Source organism: Trachemys scripta, chromosome 3 (genome assembly GCF_013100865.1).
Source record: "Trachemys scripta elegans isolate TJP31775 chromosome 3, CAS_Tse_1.0, whole genome shotgun sequence".
In the NCBI taxonomy this organism is placed as follows: Eukaryota; Metazoa; Chordata; order Testudines; family Emydidae; genus Trachemys; species Trachemys scripta.
Genome location: NC_048300.1, coordinates 138,693 through 159,421, shown reverse-complemented (window position 1 = coordinate 159,421; position 20,729 = coordinate 138,693). Strand labels below are relative to the sequence as shown.

Sequence of the window (20,729 nt, the reverse complement as noted above, 5' to 3'; positions counted from 1 at the left end):
CCATCCCGGAAACGGTAGTTTCCAACTCACACCCTCCCCGCCCGGCCGCGCTTGAGCCTTGCCGCGGGGAAACTACAAATCCCGGCGTGCCCCGCCTCAACAGCCCCTGCCGCATGCGCATTGCCTCGGGAAGCCAGTGGGCGGCGGTGTAAACAAACACGTTCGAATGGGGGGAGACGTTTAAACCGTCACCTGGGGGCAGCAGCGCGGGGCCAGGTAGGGGGCGGCCTGCGGGGCTGGAATTTCCCTCCACCTGCCTTCGCCGCGGGCGGCTGGGGGATGAGAGCGGGCTCCAGCCACGGCTTGGCCAGGCGAGCTCCGAGGCGGGGCCGGGCTCGGCAGCGGGCAAAGGGCGCCTGATGGTTGAGCACAGGCAGGGCACCGTCTATCTCTTGCCTGGGGACTGGGCACAGGGCACCGTCTGTCTCTTGCCTAACGCCTGGAGGCTGGGCTAGCCTAGCCTTAGCACAGAGCACCGTACAAGGGTGGAGTGATTGCCGAGGGCTGGGCAAACACGAGGGGCACTGGTGACCCATCCTGCAGTGTTTGGCTGGGCCAGCCAAGGCACGAGGCATAGCACGCTGTTTAATACATGAGGCACTTTAACATAACCTTCAAAATTAGAGTTAACTTGGTGAAAGTTAACTCCATGTATTCTGTAATTGAGATCAGCGATCAGGGCATGCAACCAGCTACATGTGAGGCTGTTTAGTGACCACTGTACTTCCTCACCCCCAGGGTTACTCATGGTGGATGTACTGAGGCATTAAATTATGCAGAAAGCCTCAAAGAAGAACAAACAGGCACTTGCTTCATATAAAGATCTGACCATCCTTCCTCCAGCCAAGAAAAAAGAGGAAAATCGGGAGGACTTTGTAGAGCTGCTGCCTCCAGAAGTCAGTTTTAAAATTTTCAGTGAACTGGATATTCAGAGCTTATGCAAAGCTGCAGTGACATGCAAGAGCTGGAATCGTGCAATTGAGAACAGTGACCATTTGTGGAAACATCACTGTTTAACTGTAAGAGCTGTCTGTCAGCGAGAGATAGACTGTGATCGAGGAAATGGATATTCGTGGAAGGTAAATTTAAGAACATGGACTGTCTAGCTTTGGGAAACTGGGTAGCTTTCAGGATGAGTATTTAAGATATGTGAGGTTCTCTCCTGATCAGTATTTCTGATCCATCCAAGGTCAAGAGCAATTCAAAGTTGTTACCATCTAATAGCTACAGCCTGTGAGATCTCAGGGCTTGTTTACACTACAAAATTAAGTTGACTTAAGTCGAAGTACAGCCTCCACAGTAATTAAAAGCAGTAGTTCACAGCCACACTTACTCCTTCAGTCGGCAGTGCGCGTCCTCACCAGGAGTGGTTCCACCAACTGAAGAGGGGCATTATAGGACACAGATCTGGAGCCTAGCAGCCCAAGCTGTCAGTGGGGGGCAGGGCTCACCCAGCTGTCAGCACCAGGGCATGGGGGCCCCAGCTGCGAGCAAGCACCCACAACTGACAGCTCAGGCTATCCCCACCAGAGAGTAGAAGGACTCCAGCTGACAGCCCCCACTTGGGGCTGACAGTCAACAGGCTATGTCAGTTAGAGTATGTCTACACTTACCGGAGGGTCCGGCGGCAGGCAATCGATGTTCTGGGATCGATTTATCGCGTCTGGTTAAGATCCCGGATCGATCCCGGAAGTGCTCGCCGTCGACGCCGGTACTCCAGCTCGGCGAGAGGAGTACGCGGCATCGATGGGGGAGCCTCCCTGCCGCGTCTGGACCCTGCGGTAAGTTCGGACTAAGGTACTTCGAATTCAGCTACGTTATTAACGTAGCTGAATTTGCGTACCTTAGTCCGAAGTGGGGGCTTAGTGGGGACCAGGCCTTAATCACTGTCTAACTGCATCAACATAAGCGCTACACCTCTCATGGAGATGGAGTTATGTCAGCGTAGCACGTGACTTCCTTCATCAGAAGCAGCATTCTAATGTAGACACTGACATAATTAGGTCATAATACGCCATCTTGCATCAACCTAACTCTGTAGTGTAGACCAGGCCATAGTGAAATAGTATCACGAACACCATCACAACTGGCAGTCTGTGCAGAGATGCCAAAAAATAAGAGTACCATAGAGACAGTGAACTACCTGGTCCCTGAGAAATGATCAGTCCAGCTCTGGAATGGAACACATTGCGAAAGGGACACAGTTTTACATACATGTTCCCCATAATTTTACTACAGTGGAATACTCCTGCTGGAGAGAAGGGGTTCCTGGAATCTGCTGATCTAGAGAAGTTTTTGTCCCTACACACCTCTTAAACCAGATACAGCTAGGGATCAAAGAACCAGCTGCTTTAGAACCCCCTTACCCAGCACCATTGCAGCTGCTACCCAAAACAGTGAGGAGGAGTTGAACATGTTGAGTGAAATCCTATTGAGGAATGGAGAAAGCATGAACTCTGGCAACTTAAGTGTTAAAATATAATTAGGAAGGCCAAAAAAAAATTTGAAGAACAGCCAGCGAAAGACTCAGAGTAATAACAAAAACATTTTTAAGTACAGCAGAAGCAGGAAGCCTGCTAAACAACCGGTGGGGCCAGATTCCCAAACCTGAGCCATTCTTTTTAGGTGACAAATCTGAGGAATGTCCCAGACTGAGGTGTCATTAGAGGAGGTTTTGGAACAAATTAATAAACAGTAATAAGTCACCAGGACCAGATGGTATTCACCCAAGAGTTCAGAAGGAACTAAAATATGAAGTTACAGAACTACTAAACTTATCATTTAAATCAGCTTCTGTACCAGATGACTGGAGGACAGCTAATGTGATCCTAATTTTTGAAAAAGGGCTCCAGAGGCGATCCTGGTAATTAAGGGTCAGTAAACCTAACTTCAGTACCAGGCAAATTGGTTGAAACTATCATAAAAAAAAGAATGATCAGACACATGATTTGTGGAGGAAGGGTCTACAAAAAGTGTTAAGGGAAATCATGCCTCAGCAATCTACTAGAATTCTTTGAGGCCATCAACAAGCATGTGGACAAAGGTGATCCAGTGGATATAGTGTATTGAGATCTTCTGAAAGTCTTTGACAAGGTTCCTCATCAAAGGCTCTTGAGCAAAGTAAGTTCTCATGGGTAGGGTCCTACCAAATTCACTGTCCATTTTGGTCAATTTCACGCTGATAGGATTTTTTAAATCGTAAATTTCATGATTTCAGCTATTTAAATCTGAAATTTCACAGTGTTGTAATTGATGGGGTCCTGACCCAAAAAGAAGTTGTAGGGGGTTGCAAGTTTATTGTAGGGTGGTTGCTGTACTGCTACCCTTACTTCTGTACTGGTGCTGGCAGCGGCTCTGCCTTCAGAGCTGAGCAGCTGGAGAGTGGTGGCTGCTGGTCAGGAGCCCAGCTCTGAAGGCAGAGCTGCTGTCTGCAGCAGCACAGAAGTAAGGATGACATGGTATGGTATTGCCACCCTTACTTCTGTGCTGCTGCCTGCAGAGCTAGACCATCAGTCAGTAACTGCCTCTCTCCAGCCATCCAGCTCTGAAGGAAGCAATGCAGAAGTAAGGGTGGCATGGTATGGTATTGCCACCCTTACTTCTGCACTGCTGCTGGCAGGGCGCTGTCTTCAGAGCTGGGCACCTGGCCAACAGCTACCACTCTCCAGCCGCCCAGCTCTGAAGGCAGCGCAGAAGTAAGGGTGGCAATACCACAGACTCCTTAAAATAACCTTGTGACCCCCCCCAATTTGAGAAATGTTGGTCTCCCCCATGAAATCTGTATAGTATAGGGTACAAGCACACTAAAGACCAGATTTCACAGGGGAGACTAGCTTTCACGGTCTGTGATGCGTTTTTCATGGCCGTGAATTTGGTAGGGCCCTACTCATGGGATAAGAAGGTCCTCTCATGGACTGATAACTGGTTACAAGATAGGAAACAAAGAGTAGGACTAAATGGTCAGTTTTCAGAATGGAGAGAGGTAAATAGTGGTGTCCCCCAAGGGTCTGTACTGGAACCAGTGCTGTTTAACATATTAATAAATGAGCTGGAAAAAGGGGTAAACAGTGAGGTGGCAAAATGTGTAGATGATACAAAACTACGCAAGATAGTTAAGTCCCAGGCAGACTGCAAAGAGCTACAAAAGGATCTCACAAAACTAGGTGACTTGGCAATAAAATGGCAGATGAAATTCAATGTAGATAAATGCAAAGTAATGCACATTGGAAAACAATCCCAACTATACATGTAAAATGATGGGATCTAAATTAGCTGTTACCACTCAAGAAAGGGGATAGATAGTAAGACAGAAAATATCATATTGCCTCTGTATAAATCCCTGGTATGCCCACATTTTGAATACTGCGTGCAGATATGTCATCCCATCTCAAAAAAGATATATTGGAATTGGGAAAAGTACAGAAAAGAGCATCAAACATGATTAGAAGTATGGAACAGCTTCCATATGAGAAGAGATTAATAAAATGGATTTTTCAGCTTGGAAAAGAGATTACTAAGGTTATGATAGAGGTCTAGAAAATCAAGACTGATGTGGAGAAAGTAAATAAAATAGGAGAAGGTGTTATTTACTCTAACACAAGAACTCAGGGTCACCAAATGAAATTAATAGGCAGCAAATTTAAAACAAACAAAAGGAAGTATTTCTTCACACGACATACAGTCAACCTGTGGAACTGTTTACCAGAGGATATTGTGAAGGCCAAGACTATAACAGCATTCAAAAAGAACTAGCTATGTTCATGGAGGATAGCCATTGATGGACCTATTAGCCAGGATGGGCAGGGATTCAAAGCCATGCTCTGAAGTTTCCCTAGCCTCTGTTTGCCAGAAACCTGGAATGGGTGACAGGGGATGGATCACTTGATGATTACCTGTTCTGTTCATTCCCTCTGAAGCACCTGGCATTGGCCACTATCAGAAGACAGGGTACTGGGCTAGATGGACCACTGGTCTAACCCAGTATGGCCATTCTTATGGCAGCTATAGCATCATACTTATAGAATCCAGCCTGCAGGACTTAGCAGCTCAGAGAGGGAATGGATTCAGACATTGCAACCACCACCCTCAACCAGCACTAGTTTGAAAGAAAATACAGCCACCTCTTTTGGGGCTTTAAGTCTATCTCTGCATAGATCACTGGTCAGTGGAACTCAGAGTTACACAGTTTTAGACTCATTTCCTCTCTGAGGAAGTGTTTTAGTAGTTCAGTATGAGGCAAGAGCTCACAAGGAGGCAAGGCTGTGAGCAGATGGAGTACTCATGCTGCTCTAAAGATAGTAGACACACTGAAATCCAAACTCAACACCTTCCTGGCAGCTGACTTCATTAACAAAGCAAACATCACAAATCCTAGTCCAGACTTTCTCCAGTTATATGGCCATTTCCATGTCTCCTCCCATAGGCCTTCTCTGCCCTAGATCTTTCTCCCAGACAGCTACTTCTACCTCCTAATGTCCAGGGTTGAGGTAACAAGCTACATGTGTCAAAAAGTCAGTAAGTTAGTACCTCCCTGCATGAGCAGGGAACATCCCAACAGAGGAACCCAACCACCCTGTTGCTAGAGCACACAAGAGAGTTTGTATTATTTTGGGGCCTGCAGAATAGGGAAGAGAAATAGAAAGATTTAAAAAAAAAATTATTTAGGGTAGGGATTTAGCTTGAAAGGGTGGGGGTGAGAGACAGATGATTTGAGAAGTGAAAATGATCCTCATGTTACTCTGAAAAATGTGAAGTTAGCCCTGGTCCACTAGAGGGCATTTGTGCACCTATGTATTGCATTGAGGGCCCAGACACCCAAATGTGTTATAATGTAGATGCTTCTTCTGGTGTAAAACTTTAGTTCTTCTAACTTCCAATGTTTACATTGGCTTCTGCTTAGTTTATTCAAGTTTTTCAAGGCTTTTTAACTGTTTACTCTGTATCAGGTCACTCTACTGAGAAACTACTGGAAGAGCAAAGTGAAGCATGAATGGCTAAGTGGAAAATATAGCAACATTCATTCACGCTGTGGCTTACCAGAAAAAAGCATGTATCCCATGGATGCTGATACATGGGGAGAAATACTGGAAGCAGAACTGGAGAGATAAGAAACCACATGGATCTTAAATAGCAAGAAATGGCACAGAACTGACTGTTTTTACTGTAAATATTTAGCCATTCACACCAGTGACATTTGCAAATATGTAGTAGAAACTTCACTGGAAAAAATGTATAAATACAGAGTTTATTTTTATTTTGCACTTTATCAGAACAGCTTGTTGTAAAAACCCTGAATGAGATATAAACTATACAATGTAATTATTTTTAAAGATCTGCTGTACTGTTACACAGATGTTAAGTCTTGGACTGACTTTTCATTAGGCACTTTTTGAAAAAATAGAAAACAAATTAGTTTTTTTTTTTTCACTTGAAATTCGTATGAAACAGAAACATGAGAAGACCATAGGCATGGGAAATGGAGGGGATTGACTACCGTATTAGCATCAAAGCCACTGGGTATGAACTCCTTCAGGCTGGCCCTCTTTACCATCAGGTTCTACTTGAAGTACAGTTATGGTCAGAAGAGTGACTGTAGTAGTGCCTCCTTCTTAGTCCACTGACCTGCTCCTAGTGTGTATTCAATCACAGCAACAAAAATCAGCAGTTAAGTTTTATCTTTTACTACTGCAGAAACTACTATGGGTAACTGAGCTGGATATACTTTGACTTAATTCAGGTTACATTAAGATTTATAGTAGAGTTCTCCTTGAAATGGAATAAGGGTTACGTTTCCCCAATAAACCTCTTTAAATCTAGAGTTGAAACCTCACGTACAATAGGAAGGAAATTCAGTCATCCTTGTACCCTCACCTAACCTCCAGCTAGTTGACACCTCCTCCTCTTTGCTTCTGGGGCAAAGAGATTTCTACATATCACTTCACTTTTGACGGCTTGAGTCCAGCCTTTGTAATAAGGGGATGTGTTAGAGAACTCTTCAGGGGAAGAGCAAATCAGGAAGGTCAGAGGACATTGTACAGGTGGGTTCAGGAAAAGGGTAGATGAATTCATGGAAGGGAAGCAGTAGTGGGAGAATGGAAAACAAAAGGGATTGCACAGCAGAGCAGTGAGAAAACAGCAGCCTGGTACAATAAACCACCTCCTCTTACATTCATTTTGTAGGCCTGGTCTATACACAGTTTTTGTAGTGATATAAAATTTGATTTTTTTTTTAACAAATCGTTCAGTTGACACAACCTCTATTGTGGACACAGTTATAAAGGTGCTTATAATTACATCCACACTGGGGGGAAGAGGGGTCATACTAATTTACATAGGTTTTAAACAGATAGAATGATGTTTAGACAAGCCCTGTCAGAGCATCTTCCATACAATGTATTGTAAAATGTTTTACAATGAGAACCAAGCAAACTGATGGGTGAGGTTTAAGAGAAGTTGTCTCAGAAGGAAGAGAAGAGAGCTGGACAGAGAACATAATATAGAGAGGAGGCAATAGAGGGTTAGGATGGAGGTGAAGGTTAGTGATTAGAGTAAGGGTTAGGGTTAGAGTTTGAGCATTAGGGTTTGTGTTGGGGTTAGGGTGAGGGTTAGAGGTTAAGGTTAGGCTGAGCGTTAGGGTTTGGGTTATGGTTAGCGTTAAGGTTTAGGGTTTTTAGCTAGGGTTAGAGTGAGGGTTAGGGTTAATGTAAGGTTTAGGGTGAAGGTTTGGGTTAGGATTAGGGTGAGGGTTTGGGAGAGTTTGTGTTAGGGGTTAGGGTTTGTGGAAGGGTTAGGGTTACAGTTAGGGTTAGTGTTTGTGTTAGGTTTAGGGGTTAGGGTTAAGTTTAGGGTTAAGGTTATAGTGAGGGTTGGGGTAGAGTTAGGGTGAGGGTTGGGGTTAGCGGTTGGGTTTGGGTTAGAGTTAAGGTTATGGGTTAGAGTTTAGGGTTAGTGTGAGGGTTAGGCTGAGGTTAACGGTGAGGGTTAGGTTGAGGTTGAATGTTAGCGGTTAGGGTTTGGGTAAGGTTAAAGTTAGGGTTAGGGGTTAGGGTTAGAATTAGGGTGAGGGTGAAGGTTAGGGTAAGGTTGAGAGTTAGTGTTTAGGGTTAGGATTTGGAGATAGGGTGAGGGTTAGAGGTTAGGGTTAGTGTTACCTTTAGGGTTTGGGTTAGCGGTTATGATAAGGCTGAGGGTTAGGTTGAGGGTAGGATTAGAGTTAGGGATTGGGTTAGGGTTAGAGATAGCATTAGGGTTAGCATTAGAGCGAGGTTGAGGGTTAGGATGAGGTTGCGGATGAGAGAGGCTAGGGTGAGGTTTTGGATTAAGGTTAGTGTTAGAGTTAAAGTTAGGGGTGAGGGTGAGGCTTAGGATGAGGGTTATGGTTAGAATAAGGGTTAGGGTGAAGGTTAGGGTGAGGTTGAGAGTTGGGTTAGGGTTAGAATTTAGGGTGAGGGTTAGGAAGAGGTTGCAGGTGAGTGTTAGAGGTTAGGGTCAGGGTGAGGGTGAAGTTTAGGGTTAAGGTTAGGGTGAGGGTTAGGATTAGAGTTAGGGATTGGGGTAGGGTTAGGGTTAGAGTTAAGGTTGGGGGTTAGCGTTAGGATGACGTAGGTGAGGTTTAGATGTTAGGTTGAGGTTTAGGGTTATGGTTAGAATAAGGTTTAGGGTTAGGGTGAGGTTAAGAGTTAGGGTTAGCGTTACAGTTAGGGTTAGAGTAAGGGTGAGGATTAGGTTGAGGTGGAGGGTTAGGTTTTAGGATTCACTCTCTTGCGAAGTTTCTGATCTTTATTCCCAGCGTCAATGCGGAGTCATCCCCTGTGTGCAATGGGGTCAGGGCTCAATTCTGCTCCCACCCCCCTGGGTTCAATCTACACTGACCTTCCCTCTGCATTTCCCCGCTGCCTGGGGTCTGTTCTTGGCTCACGTGACTCCTGGGGCTCCCCTCAGAGATGGATCCAGCTGTCAGCTGAGCTGAGCATCCCTGAGTCTCCTTCCCCTTCCAGTGTTGTTATATGGATCCCGACTTGGAAGTTGGGTTTGGGGTGGGGGCAGCTCCTCCCACTGAGAGGCCCAAAGATGCTGGGTGGGGCAGGGAGTTAGGTGGAAAGCTGAGACACTGAGAGCCGCACAGCCCCGTGCCTGGCGCAACTCTCCCTGCAATGCTCAACCCAGTATTTCCCCAAGGATGGGAATGGAACCCAGGAGTTCTGGTCCCAACTCCACTGCTCTAACCACTAGATGCCACTTCTCTCCCAGAGACAGGGATAGAACCCAGAAGTCCTGAATCCCAGCCCCTCTAACCACACTGCCCTGGTGTCCCAGTGAATCTACCCCCTTAATGGGTGCCCTGGGTACCCCATAATCACAACCCCCTGCCCCAGCCAGTCCCTGCTCAAGTTTCCTGCCCAGGTCCCTAGATATCATGAGGGGCAGCGACCCAGCCAGGGGAGGGGCAGGCCTGGCTTCTGGAGATGCCCATGTCCAACCAAGTCAGTGGGAGCTGAGTCCTTCCCCTCCAGCCCCCAGCAACACCTGAGACTGGGGGAAAGGCAAGGGCTGGAGAGGATGTGAGGCGCAGTCGTCTCTCTTGGGTGTGTGTCCTGCCCCTGCTGTCTGTGTGTGTGTGTGTGTGTGTGTGTGTGTGTGTGTGTGTGTGTGTGTGAGAGAGAGAGAAAGAAAGAGTCAGAGTGTGTGTGGGAGTGTGTGTGTGCAGTGTGTACCAGTGTGTGTGTGTGCTCATTGTGTATGAGCAATGTGTGTATGTGCAAAGTGCAAGGGTATGCATTTGGTAGGGAGTGTGTTCGGGTGTGCGCTCTGTCAACATGTGCGTGTCACTGTGCTAATGGGGGAATTTGTCCGTGTGTGTGTCTGATCTGGGGCTTTCTCACCAGCTGATCTTGTCACAGTCTGATCCCCAGGTGTGTCCTGTTGGAGTAGGGATGGCCTGGGCCCAGGGGGATCCGGGGCAGGCCGAGTTGGCCTAGCCGAGAGGGATCTGCAGCAGGATGGCAGGACCAGGGGGATTCCATTCACCCTGCAGTGTCCCCTGGTGCTCACGGGCTCAGTGTTTGACACCACCACAGTTCTGGGGCAGGTCCAGATCTGGCCCTAACCGGGCTGCCCACAACCTATTTTAACAAATAGGGAGGAACTCGTTGAGAATGTGAAAGTAGAAGGCAGCCTGGGTGAAAGTGATCATGAAATCATAGAGTTTGCAATTCTACGGAAGGGTAGAAGGGAGAACAGCAAAATAGAGACAATGGATTTCAGGAAGGCAGATTTTGGGAAGCTCAGAGAGCTGATAGGTAAGGTCCCATGGGAATCAAGACTGAGGGGAAAAACAACTGAGGAGAGTTGGCAGTTTTTCAAAGGGACACTATTAAGGGCCCAAAAGCAAGCTATTTCGCTGGTTAGGAAAGATAGAAAATGTGGCAAAAGACCACCTTGGCTTAACCACGAGATCTTGCACGATCTAAACAATAAAAAGGAGTCATATAAAAAATGGAAACTAGGACAGATTACAAAGGATGAATATAGGCAAACAACACAGGAATGCAGGGGCAAGATTAGAAAGGCAAAGGCACAAAATGAGCTCAAACTAGCTACGGGAATAAAAGGAAACAAGAAGACTTTTTATCAATACATTAGAAGCAAGAGGAAGACCAAAGACAGGGTAGGCCCACTGCTTAGTGAAGAGGGAGAAACAGTAACAGGAAACTTGGAAATGGCAGAGATGCTTAATGACTTCTTTGTTTCGGTCTTCACAGAGAAGTCTGAAGGAATGCCTAACATAGTGAATACTAATGGGAAGGGGGTAGGTTTAGAGGATAAAATAAAAAAAGAACAAGTTAAAAATCACTTAGAAAAGTTAGATGCCTGCAAGTCACCCGGGCCTGATGAAATGCATCCTAGAATACTCAAGGAGCTAATAGAGGAGGTATCTGAGCCTCTAGCTATTATCTTTGGAAAGTCATGGGAGACGGGAGAGATTCCAGAAGACTGGAAAAGGGCAAATATAGTGCCCATCTATAAAAAGGGAAATAAAAACAACCCAGGAAATTACAGACCAGTTAGTTTAACTTCTGTGCCAGGGAAGATAATGGAGCAAGTAATTAAGGAAATCCTCTGCAAACACTTGGAAGGTGGTAAGGTGATAGGGAACAGCCAGCATGGATTTGTGAAGAACAAATCATGTCAGACCAATCTGATAGCTTTCTTTGATAGGATAACGAGCCTTGTGGATAAGGGTGAAGCGGTGGATGTGGTATACCTAGACTTTAGTAAGGCATTTGATACGGTCTCGCATGATATTCTTATCGATAAACTAGGCAAATACAATTTAGATGGGGCTACTATGAGATGGGTGCACAACTGGCTGGATAACCGTACTCAGAGAGTTGTTATTAATGGTTCCCAATCCTGCTGGAAAGGCGTAACGAGTGGGGTACCGCAGGGGTCTGTTTTGGGACCGGCTCTGTTCAATATCTTCATCAACGACTTAGATATTGGCATAGAAAGTACGCTTATTAAGTTTGCGGATGATACCAAACTGGGAGGGATTGCAACTACTTTGGAGGACAGGGTCATAATTCAAAATGATCTGGACAAATTGGAGAAATGGTCTGAGTTAAACAGGATGAAGTTTAACAAAGACAAATGCAAAGTGCTCCACTTAGGAAGGAAAAATCAATTTCACACATACAGAATGGGAAAAGACTGTCTAGGAAGGAGTACGGCAGAAAGGGATCTAGGGGTTATAGTGGACCACAAGCTAAATATGAGTCAACAGTGTGATGCTGTTGCAAAAAAAAGCAAACATGATTCTGGGATGTATTAACAGGTGTGTGGTGAGCAAGACACGAGAAGTCATTCTTCCGCTCTACTCTGCTCTGGTTAGGCCTCAGCTGGAGTATTGTGTCCAGTTCTGGGCACCGCATTTTAAAAAAGATGTGGAGAAATTGGAAAGGGTCCAAAGAAGAGCAACAAGAATGATTAAAGGTCTTGAGAACATGACATATGAAGGAAGGCTGAAAGAATTGGGTTTGTTTAGTTTGGAAAAGAGAAGACTGAGAGGGGACATGATAGCAGTTTTCAGGTATCTAAAAGGGTGTCATAAGGAGGAGGGAGAGAACTTGTTCACCTTAGCCTCTAAGGATAGAACCAGAAACAATGGGTTTAAACTGCAGCAAGGGAGGTCTAGGTTGGACATTAGGAAAAAGTTCCTAACTGTCAGGGTGGTTAAACACTGGAACAAATTGCCTAGGGAGGTTGTGGAATCTCCGTCTCTGGAGATATTTAAGATTAGGTTAGATAAATGTCTATCAGGGATAGTCTAGACAGTATTTGGTCCTGCCATGCGGGCAGGGGACTGGACGCGATGACCTCTCGAGGTCCCTTCCAGTCCTATAATCTATGAATCTATGAAAAACCCCGTTAGCCTGGACTGGCCCCAGCCCATCCCAGGCAGGGAGCGAGGCCCCAGGGCCCATCCAACTCTGCCCAGCCCCGCTGGCTCCCCCAGTCTCAGTTGGGCCGTTGCTGGATCCCTCCCTGTGGTCTGGGGCAGGCTGCTCTCCCCAAGACATGCAGGGGTGGGGGAACCCTACACACCCAGGGGCAGTTTCACAACTCCAGGGCCCATGGGCTGAGGCTGGAGAAACTGGCAGAGGGACGGGGCTGGGAGAGTGTGACTGTAGATGGGAAATTTTTCCACCCAAGGTGCTTTAGAGCTCAGGGATGTGATGGGAAATGTCCCAGCAGAATGTGTCTGGCTGTAGAGCTGTGTGTCCTGGCAAGATAAGGGCACCTGCCAGGGGTACCTCGCATCTCCCCGTTCTCCCTCCAAGCGTCATGTGTGTCCCCCCTTCTACTTCAGAGTCACCTTGAGAGTCCTAAAATTCCCCCAGCCCCGTAAACACACTGACTCATTCTGCATTGGCAGGAAAGTGTTTTATTGCAGGAAGCAACAAGGAAACAAAACGCAGTGACAGCTTCCAAGCCCCGCCTCTGGGACAATCTTCTCCCAACAACATGTCCCCAATACAATGGATGTGGAGGGGGAAGGAGGCGACAGAACTGTATGATGGGCACCCAGTGAGGCGGCCACTGGGCTCAGGCTGAGGGTGTCAGTGCCAGCTGGGGGGCTGGGCATCCAGATTTTCACTCATATGGATGGGAACTGAGCACCCAGCATGGGAAATCCCCCCACAGGCCCCAAGCTGCCAGCCTCTGGGATGAGGGGAGACACTGAATGTCTCTGTGGAGAGTCATGGCGGGCACTGCCCCGGAGGGGCACGGATGGGGTAGGAGAGCCTCAAGCAACAGGGGGCTGCCCAGGAGCAAAATTGGGAGCAGGGGAACATCTGCTCCCAGACCATAGTGCGTGGGCTCTACAGGACTCTGTCAAAACGCACAGGCCTTCCTTGGCCACAGGTCACATGTATCCTGCGGGTCTGGGCTCTGCCTCGGTACATACAACACCCCGGGCAGGAGCCAGGCACCATCCAGCAGGTTGTCATGGGGTAGGCTGCGTTACTGTCACAGTGGTGGCATCTATCACACTGTGGCCGCAGATGGCTCGGAGCGGGCTGGTGGGGGCGAGGATGAAGGTGTGGGTGGTTTTGCAGAAAGGGCTAGTCAGATTCCAGTATGGCATTAGGAGGTTGTAGCACCGATGGTCATTAGTGGCACTGGTGTTGGGGAAATCAACATGTTCTCTCAGGAATTGCTCATAGGTGTCATGTGGTCCAAACTGGGCCAGGCTGGCGGCCAGCAGGATGAGGGTCAGGAAGAGCAAGGGGCATGGTCTGTTTGGGGCCATAGGCGTGTCTGTCACTGGATAAATCTGCAGTGGGGAGAGGGAGGAGATGGATGCAGACAGCGCAGGGTGGGGATCTGCCTCCTTCATGAAATCTCCTGAACCCAAACGCCTCCCCTTGTCAGCCCATTCTACCCTAAAGCCTCATTATCCTGACCAAGATTAGGGCCCTCATTGTGCCAGGTGCTGCCCAGACCCCGACCGAGATCAGGCCCTATTGCGCAAGGAACTGCACAGACCCCGACCAAGATCAGGGCACTGTTGTGCAGTGCTCCACAGACCAGATGGTCAGTTTTCAGAATGGAGAGAGGTAAATAGTGGTGTCGCCCGGGGGTCAGTACTGGGACCAGTACTGTTCATCATACTCCTAAGTAATCTGGAAAAAAAGGGTAAACAGTGAGGCAGATGATACAAACCAACTCAAGTTAGTTAAGTCCAAAAAAGACTGCAAACTGTGACAAAGGGATCTCACCAAATTAGCTGACTGAGCAACAAAATGGCAGATGAAATTCAATGTTGATAAATGCAAAGTAATGCAAATTGAAAATCATGATCCCAACTCTACATCTAAAATGATGGGGTCTAAATTAGCTCTTACAACATAAGAAAGAGATCTTGGAGTCATTGTGGATAGTTCTCTGAAAACATCCACTCAATGTGCATCGGCAGTCAAAAAGCGAACAAAATATTGGGAAATCATTAGGAAAGGGATAGATAATAAGACAGAAATGTAATATTGCCTCTCTATAAATCCATGGTATGCCCACATCTTGAATACTGGAGCTAGTCTCCACATCTGAAAAAGATATATTGGAATTGGAAAAGGTACAGAAAAGGGCAAGCATGGGGGGTGGGGGGGCAAAGCCAAGAGGGAAGAAAGAACATGATAAAAGGGAGAGACATTAGCCATGCTCTCTCTCTCTTCCCCCTCCGTCTACAGATACCACCACCAAGCGACTGAAATGCTGATCAAAGGGAAGAGCCTGGCTTAAGGGCAACCAGCCAGTCTGGGGTGAGAAGCATCTAAGTTTGTAAGGCACCGAAAGTGTTAACATCAGTTTAGAATGTGTTTTGCTTTCAAAACAAAGGGGCCATGATCTCAGCTGTGTTCACCTGTACCAATTGGTGAGGATATTATTCTCAAGCCTTCTGCAGGAAAGGGGGTGCAGGGCTTGGGGGAATATTTTGGGGGAATAGGACTCCAAGTGGTCCTTTCCCTGATGCTTTGACTAAATCACTTGGTGATGGCAGCATATTGTTCAAGGTGGAATTTGTTCCTTGGGAAAGTTTTAACCTAAGCTGGTAAAAATAAGCTGGGGGGGTCTTTCATGCTGGTCCACACATCTATACCCCAGAGTGGGGAAGGAACCCTGACATGGCGGTAGCAGTGGGATCATTTTGACCAAGATCCCAGTAGGATTTTAAAAGGACATTTTTTTCTCCTTTTTGGCTGCTTGGAAAGCAGAGAAGAATTTTTTTTTAAAGCTGAGAGCACCTGCAATTTTTTTCCTCTGCCTGAGGGCGGGGTAGTTAACTTCCTGCAAGAGAATTCACAAGTGGTTTTTCCTTCCTTCTAGCTCTCGGGTTTAGCTAGGTTAAGCACAGAAAGGGTAGGATAACAGAAAGTGATGTCCAGAAAAAACTGGAATTAGCCAGATTTAAAACTGAAGAAAGATTAAGGCTAGGTCAACACTGGGGGGGGGGGGGGAATCGATTTAAGATACGCAAATTCAGCTACGAATTCGACATATCCTATTTGACTTGCCACCGTCCTCACGGCGGGGTAAATCAGCCACCGCACCTCCCCTGTCGACAGCGTTACTCCTCCTCAAGAGGTGGGAGTACACGCAACGATTCAGAGATCGATTTATCCGTATAGATGAGACGCGATAAATCAATCCCAGAGAGATTGATTTCTACCTGCCGATCTGGGCGGGTAGTGTAGACTAGCCCTAAAAGAACATGATAGACAGATGGACAAGAAAAAACTAATTAACCTTGCTATAGAGCTGCGTTGGAGCTGCTCCGGGGATGAGCTGGTTCCCTCCTGTTCATGGAGGTGAATTCATCTCCCTTCCCAGTAGCACCTGCTCTCGCTCTCATTCCCCTCCAGGCTCCTTGCTGCCAGGCCAGCGAATGGGAGCATGGTTCCTTTAAAAGCCCAGTCACCACTTAACTAGGACAAGAAGAACTTGACTCCAGCCAAGCTCATTCTCTGCTCTGCCTCTGCCTCTCCAAGAGGAACACTCCTAACCCACAGCCCCTGCAGCAGCAGATCCTACGCACAGTTGGAGCCAGCCCGCCTCACCCCTCCTGGTGGTGGGAGAGGAACAGGAGAAAGGACAAAAGAACTAAGATGAAGAGAAAGGAAAGAGGGATGGAGGAAAAGGTAAAACAAAAAGGACAAACCCTAACAAATCCCCAGTGATTCTACGTGAAAAAATCCCAGGTGGAGAATAAAATTCTGCAACCTTAAATTAGTGTTTTCCATTCCTAGAATTCAGCTGGCACCAGGTGGATCAGACTGAGCAGGTTCCAAACCTCTTGGAGGCTCTTACCTTCTAAACAGGGACGTCTGTTTTCTAGTAAAATCAGTAAAAGGAAAGGAGAAAACTCAAAAAAGGCTCCTCCTCGCACTCACGTAAGTGAACCCTAATACTCTCTCAGTCCTCAAAGAGAGACCTCAAGAAGGAGACTTGCTGAAGCAAAGCCACAGGGGTCTCTGAGGTTTCCCTGCCCTGCGCCCCTGTCCTGCCTGGCTGATGTCAGCATCTCTCTGTGAGGTCACCACCTCCCCACCATCTTTGACCAATAGGCTGAGGTCCTGCAAAAGGCCTTTGTTATGTCACTGCCACACAGACCTCTCCCATGAAGTACTAATGTCCTGCTGCTGGCCAGACACTTTGAAGGTTTGAGCTACTCTCTGTGGATCACCCCACTCAATGCGTGTTCATTCTAGGAAGAAAGCTGGCTAGACACTAAAACATAAGAGGCTGCTCCCAATGCTACACTCAGTTTTTCCAAAACTAGTACACTTGATGGCCAGAAGAGACCTTTAGAGCATCTAATCTAACCCCCTGCATGATCATGGGCTTCCTGTATAGTACAATAGTTACTTTTTGGGCACACACATTCCAGAAAGGCATCTAGTCTTCATTCCATGACATCAAAAGATGGAGAATCCACCACTTTCCCTTTTAGTGAGTGCCAGGGGGCTCCATTTCCCCTTCCACTTGCTCCCCATTTACAGTGAGCCAGAGCAGTACCTGCAGCAGGGAGCGTGAGTTGCTGATGGCCTCAGAGGCACAGCCCCTGCAGTGCCTCAGGCACCTGGCGCAAGTGCCGGATGATGCGGAGCTGGTGCATCACTTTGGCAGTGACATCCTCCTGCTGCAAGGGAACAAGAAGCTATCAGAGACTCAAATGCCCCGAGGAATCAGGGGGAATTAAGAGCACCTGGACCCAGCAGCATTTCCACCCAGCACCTCCCCACCACTGAGGGATGGATTCACCTCCTGACCCCCAGAATGGAGTCTTGTTATCCTTTCTAGTAAACTCCAGTGCTAAACCCCCTCCTTGAAGGGTGAGCTCCTGCCACCTCCCCCTCAGTGCCTTTCACAGCTGATCCACCTCCAAACCACAGCTCAAGTTCTCAGAACCCTCTCCTCCCACCCCCACCCAGGTTGGGCAGGGAGGGGCCTCTAGCAGGGGCGGGCAGGAGGGATTCTGGCAGCAGTGAAGTGGGTTGCGGGGAGGTCGAGATCTTGCCCCAAGTCATCCCAGAGACTAATGCTGAAGCCACAGGAGGCAGCCCTGGTGAATGGGGCAGATCAGCAGCCCCTGCTGACTGAATCCTCCTCTTCTCTCTAGGTGGTAGCTCGGGTGACATGGACACTATGCTACTGGGAACTAGGTGAGGCCCTCTGAGACAGGAAAGGCTTGCAGAGGGCACTTAGGGGACTCCTCAGCTCTTCCGAAGAGCAAAAGCACCGTGACCTAAGAACATAAGTTCGTGATGAGATAACGCTTATCATTAATTAGCCTTGCTAAAGAGCTGTGTTGGAGCTGCTCCGGGGACAAGCTGGTTCCCTGCTGCTCATGGAAGTGAATTCATCTCCCTTCCCAGTAGCACCTGCTCTCGCTCTCATTCCTCACCAGGCTCCTTGCTGCCAGGCCAGCAAATGGCAATAGAATTGGAATGAGGCCTGGGCCCAGCCCCAATCTCCTGAGTCTAATGCAGCTGTTTACCTTGTCCCCTATCAGCTCTTGGGCTTCCCCCAGGAGGGAGTAGGCCAGGACCAGACCAGCCTGGCTGACACGCAGCAGGGGGTTGTGGATAGCCAGCACTGCCGTCCGGAGGAAGAGTCTTCTCTGCCCTTCTGAGAAGAACTTTCCAAAGACCTAAAACCAACAGGATGTGAGGCATTAGCAGATTGCCCAGAGCCAGGCTCCAACTCCTGGGGCTAGAATGGCATCTCCATCTAGTGGCCCCTGGAGGCAGCCACTGCAGGGGACCCATCCAGCCCCACTCCCTGAGCTGTCTCATGCCCTGGCAGAGTGTCCTTACCTCCCCCACCCTGGCTGTGTTCCCGTAACCCAGGAGCCTGCTATCCTGGTGCCAGTCCCAGCACCACAGGTCTTTGGCCTCATGGATGCTCAGCCCTGGGAAAGAGAGACACACACACATTTGTCATTGTGGTTGCAGTGCTTGTGTCCTTCCAATCCCTGTGGTGGCTGCACAGTGGGCAGAGTCCTCGCTGCGTGCCTGGCCCAACAGAATTGCAGGGGAGGGGTGTAGAGCAGAGAAAGAGACAGACAAAGACTCATCCTCCAGACGGGGTCAGTCTGAGAGAAATTGGCTGGGGTCCCAGTCTCACTCTTCTATCGGGTGCCATTTCTCAGCTGGGTTCCTTACCCCTTCTGGTGCAGCAGCAGCTGGTAGAGCCGATAAACCCCCTCCCTGGCCTGCCGGCTGATGTGCTTGGCTGGGTCACCGATCAACAGAGCCAGCTGTGCCACATGGTGACCCATCCTGGGGAATTCTGCTGAGTTCTAATGGAAGGGAGAGGGAGAGGGGACTCCATCAGCATTTTCTTGCCAGCTCCCAGTCCCCCGTGGGCCAGGACTCTCTTTTTCCCCTCAGCCCCTCTGCAAGAGATGCTACAGGATAGAAGCTAAAGCTACAGCCTTAATTTCCTCTGCCCCCAAGGGAGCCTGGAGAACAGGGATTTGGGCAGGGCTCTCCATGAGGACTTGCTTCCCCAGCTGCTCCAGGATGACAGGAAGCCATGAACCTGGAGCATGGTCCCCTTAAAAGCCCAGTCACCACTTAACCAAGAGAAGAAGAACTTGACTCAAGCCAAGCTCATTCTCTGCTCTGCCTCTCGAGTCCTTGGTTGGGTGAAGGGACTGAGTGTGAGCACAATCCCCCCAGGAATCTCAGGGCCCGTCGGAGAGAAGGGCTGATTCTCTAGGGTCCTTCTGTTTCCCTAGCAAGAAGCCTCTGACTCTTCTCTGAGGACCATCTTCTGGATCTCACAGGAGGGGTTCAGACTCTCACTCCCCAAGCCAGCCAAGGGCCCTGTGGTTAGTTCTCAACAGAACCAGGCACAGCTCTGGCTTGAAGTCCCAGCTCCTTACTCTGTCCTTCACTAGGAAGGGCCTGACACTGCATTGCACTGACTGCCCTGACCGAGGACGGGCCACTGGGGACCCAGCTAGGAGGACAGACTGGAAAATGGATCTAAGACTTAAGGTAAAATTGCCCCCGCTTCTCTCATCGGGCTCACCTCCAAGATGAAGTGGAGCCTGTCGGTGTCTTGGGACTCTGCCAGCTGGTTCCCCAGCATGGCATCCAGGAGGTCTGGCAAGACCCTATGCAGATCCTGCAAAGCAAGGGAGAGCCATGGGTCAGAGTTAGGGAAAGTGGGGCTACACCTGCCACGGGATGGGAAGAGGGGTCCCTGGGAAGCACTGGTGAGACCTCCAAACACATATCCCAGCCTCTCTCATTCACATCCCTCTGCAAGCAATTAGCAAGGATTCGTGGCAGAAGGACAGCTGTCTCTTCAATCCTCGAATTTAGCATGATCTACCTGGCTGAGTGGTGTCCTTCTGGGTGCCTAGGGTGAAGACGGCATGCAGGGCAGTTCGAAGGAGGTGGGTCTCTAGCTCTGGCTCAAGGTGTCATGGTGCTGGAAAGAGAGAGGAGCCGGTATTAGACTGTGCAGTGTGGGCGTGGGACTGGCACCAACATGGCCGTGAAACAGCAGGGAAACTGAGGTACTGAGCCAGGGAATGACAAAGCCAAGGTTTCCCAGATAGACAGTAGCAGGGCAGGAATAGCGCCTGTTCCCTGGACCCTGCTGCCCCTCCTGTATCTGATCCTCAGAGTGAGCCTCTCCTCAAAGCCATTGCAATGTTACTAGAGTGAAAAGAACAGCCCAGCCAGGAGAGAGTGAACCTTCTCACCACCTCTGCCACAGGAGCCACCCTTGGCTGCCCCTCCAGCACCAGCCATCCCCCATCCATTGGCCCGGGGAGACCCCTGTCCCTCCCATGTCTCTGTGCTCCCTCCAGCTGCTGGGCACCGCGTCTCACTCACCACAATCCTCTCCACCACAGCCACCTCGCAGCAGTGCGGCTCCAATGTGTCCTGCCCTCTATGCTCTGCAGCGAGACACGCGGGGTGGATGCCGTGCAGGAACATGAGCTGCTAGGCCTCATCCTGCACCCACCAGGAGTGGGGTTAGGGGAGAGAGAGTCAGTTAGCCAGGGACCTCCCTGCCCCACCCACACCAGTTGCAGGACTCAGGCCTGAATGGGGGATAGTGGGGACCTGCCCATTGTCCAAATCATCCACAACTCCTACACAAGCAGGGTCAGGAACTGGGACAGTGCCTGTGGGGGGAGGAGACCC

At 48.8% G+C, this 20,729-nt stretch overlaps 1 protein-coding gene and 2 long non-coding RNA genes across 3 annotated transcripts in view; 1 reads left to right on the top strand and 2 right to left on the bottom strand.

Moving 5' to 3' along the window:
* Window positions 1-18,221, bottom strand: part of LOC117874086 — a 427,235-nt gene extending 409,014 nt beyond the window's left edge. Inside the window, exons 1-2 of the long non-coding RNA XR_004644899.1 lie at window positions 18,059-18,221; window positions 17,077-17,200 (exon numbers count right to left, since the gene is read on the bottom strand). This is a non-coding gene — a long non-coding RNA (uncharacterized LOC117874086). The remainder of the gene's footprint in view (window positions 1-17,076; window positions 17,201-18,058) is intronic.
* Window positions 119-6,253, top strand: FBXO48 (F-box protein 48). Its single transcript, XM_034763891.1, has 3 exons — window positions 119-216; window positions 739-1,079; window positions 5,946-6,253. Exons 2-3 carry the CDS (start codon window positions 774-776, stop codon window positions 6,105-6,107), a joined length of 468 nt encoding a protein of 155 aa, XP_034619782.1. The 5' UTR covers window positions 119-216; window positions 739-773; the 3' UTR covers window positions 6,108-6,253.
* A 508-nt stretch (window positions 18,222-18,729) lies between the features above and the next one.
* Window positions 18,730-20,529, bottom strand: LOC117874174. Its single transcript, XR_004644915.1, has 4 exons — window positions 20,415-20,529; window positions 19,906-20,004; window positions 19,600-19,695; window positions 18,730-18,862 (listed from the first exon to the last, which is right to left on the bottom strand). It is a non-coding gene; the product is annotated as an uncharacterized LOC117874174 (long non-coding RNA).
* Between the last annotated feature and the right edge of the window lie 200 nt (window positions 20,530-20,729).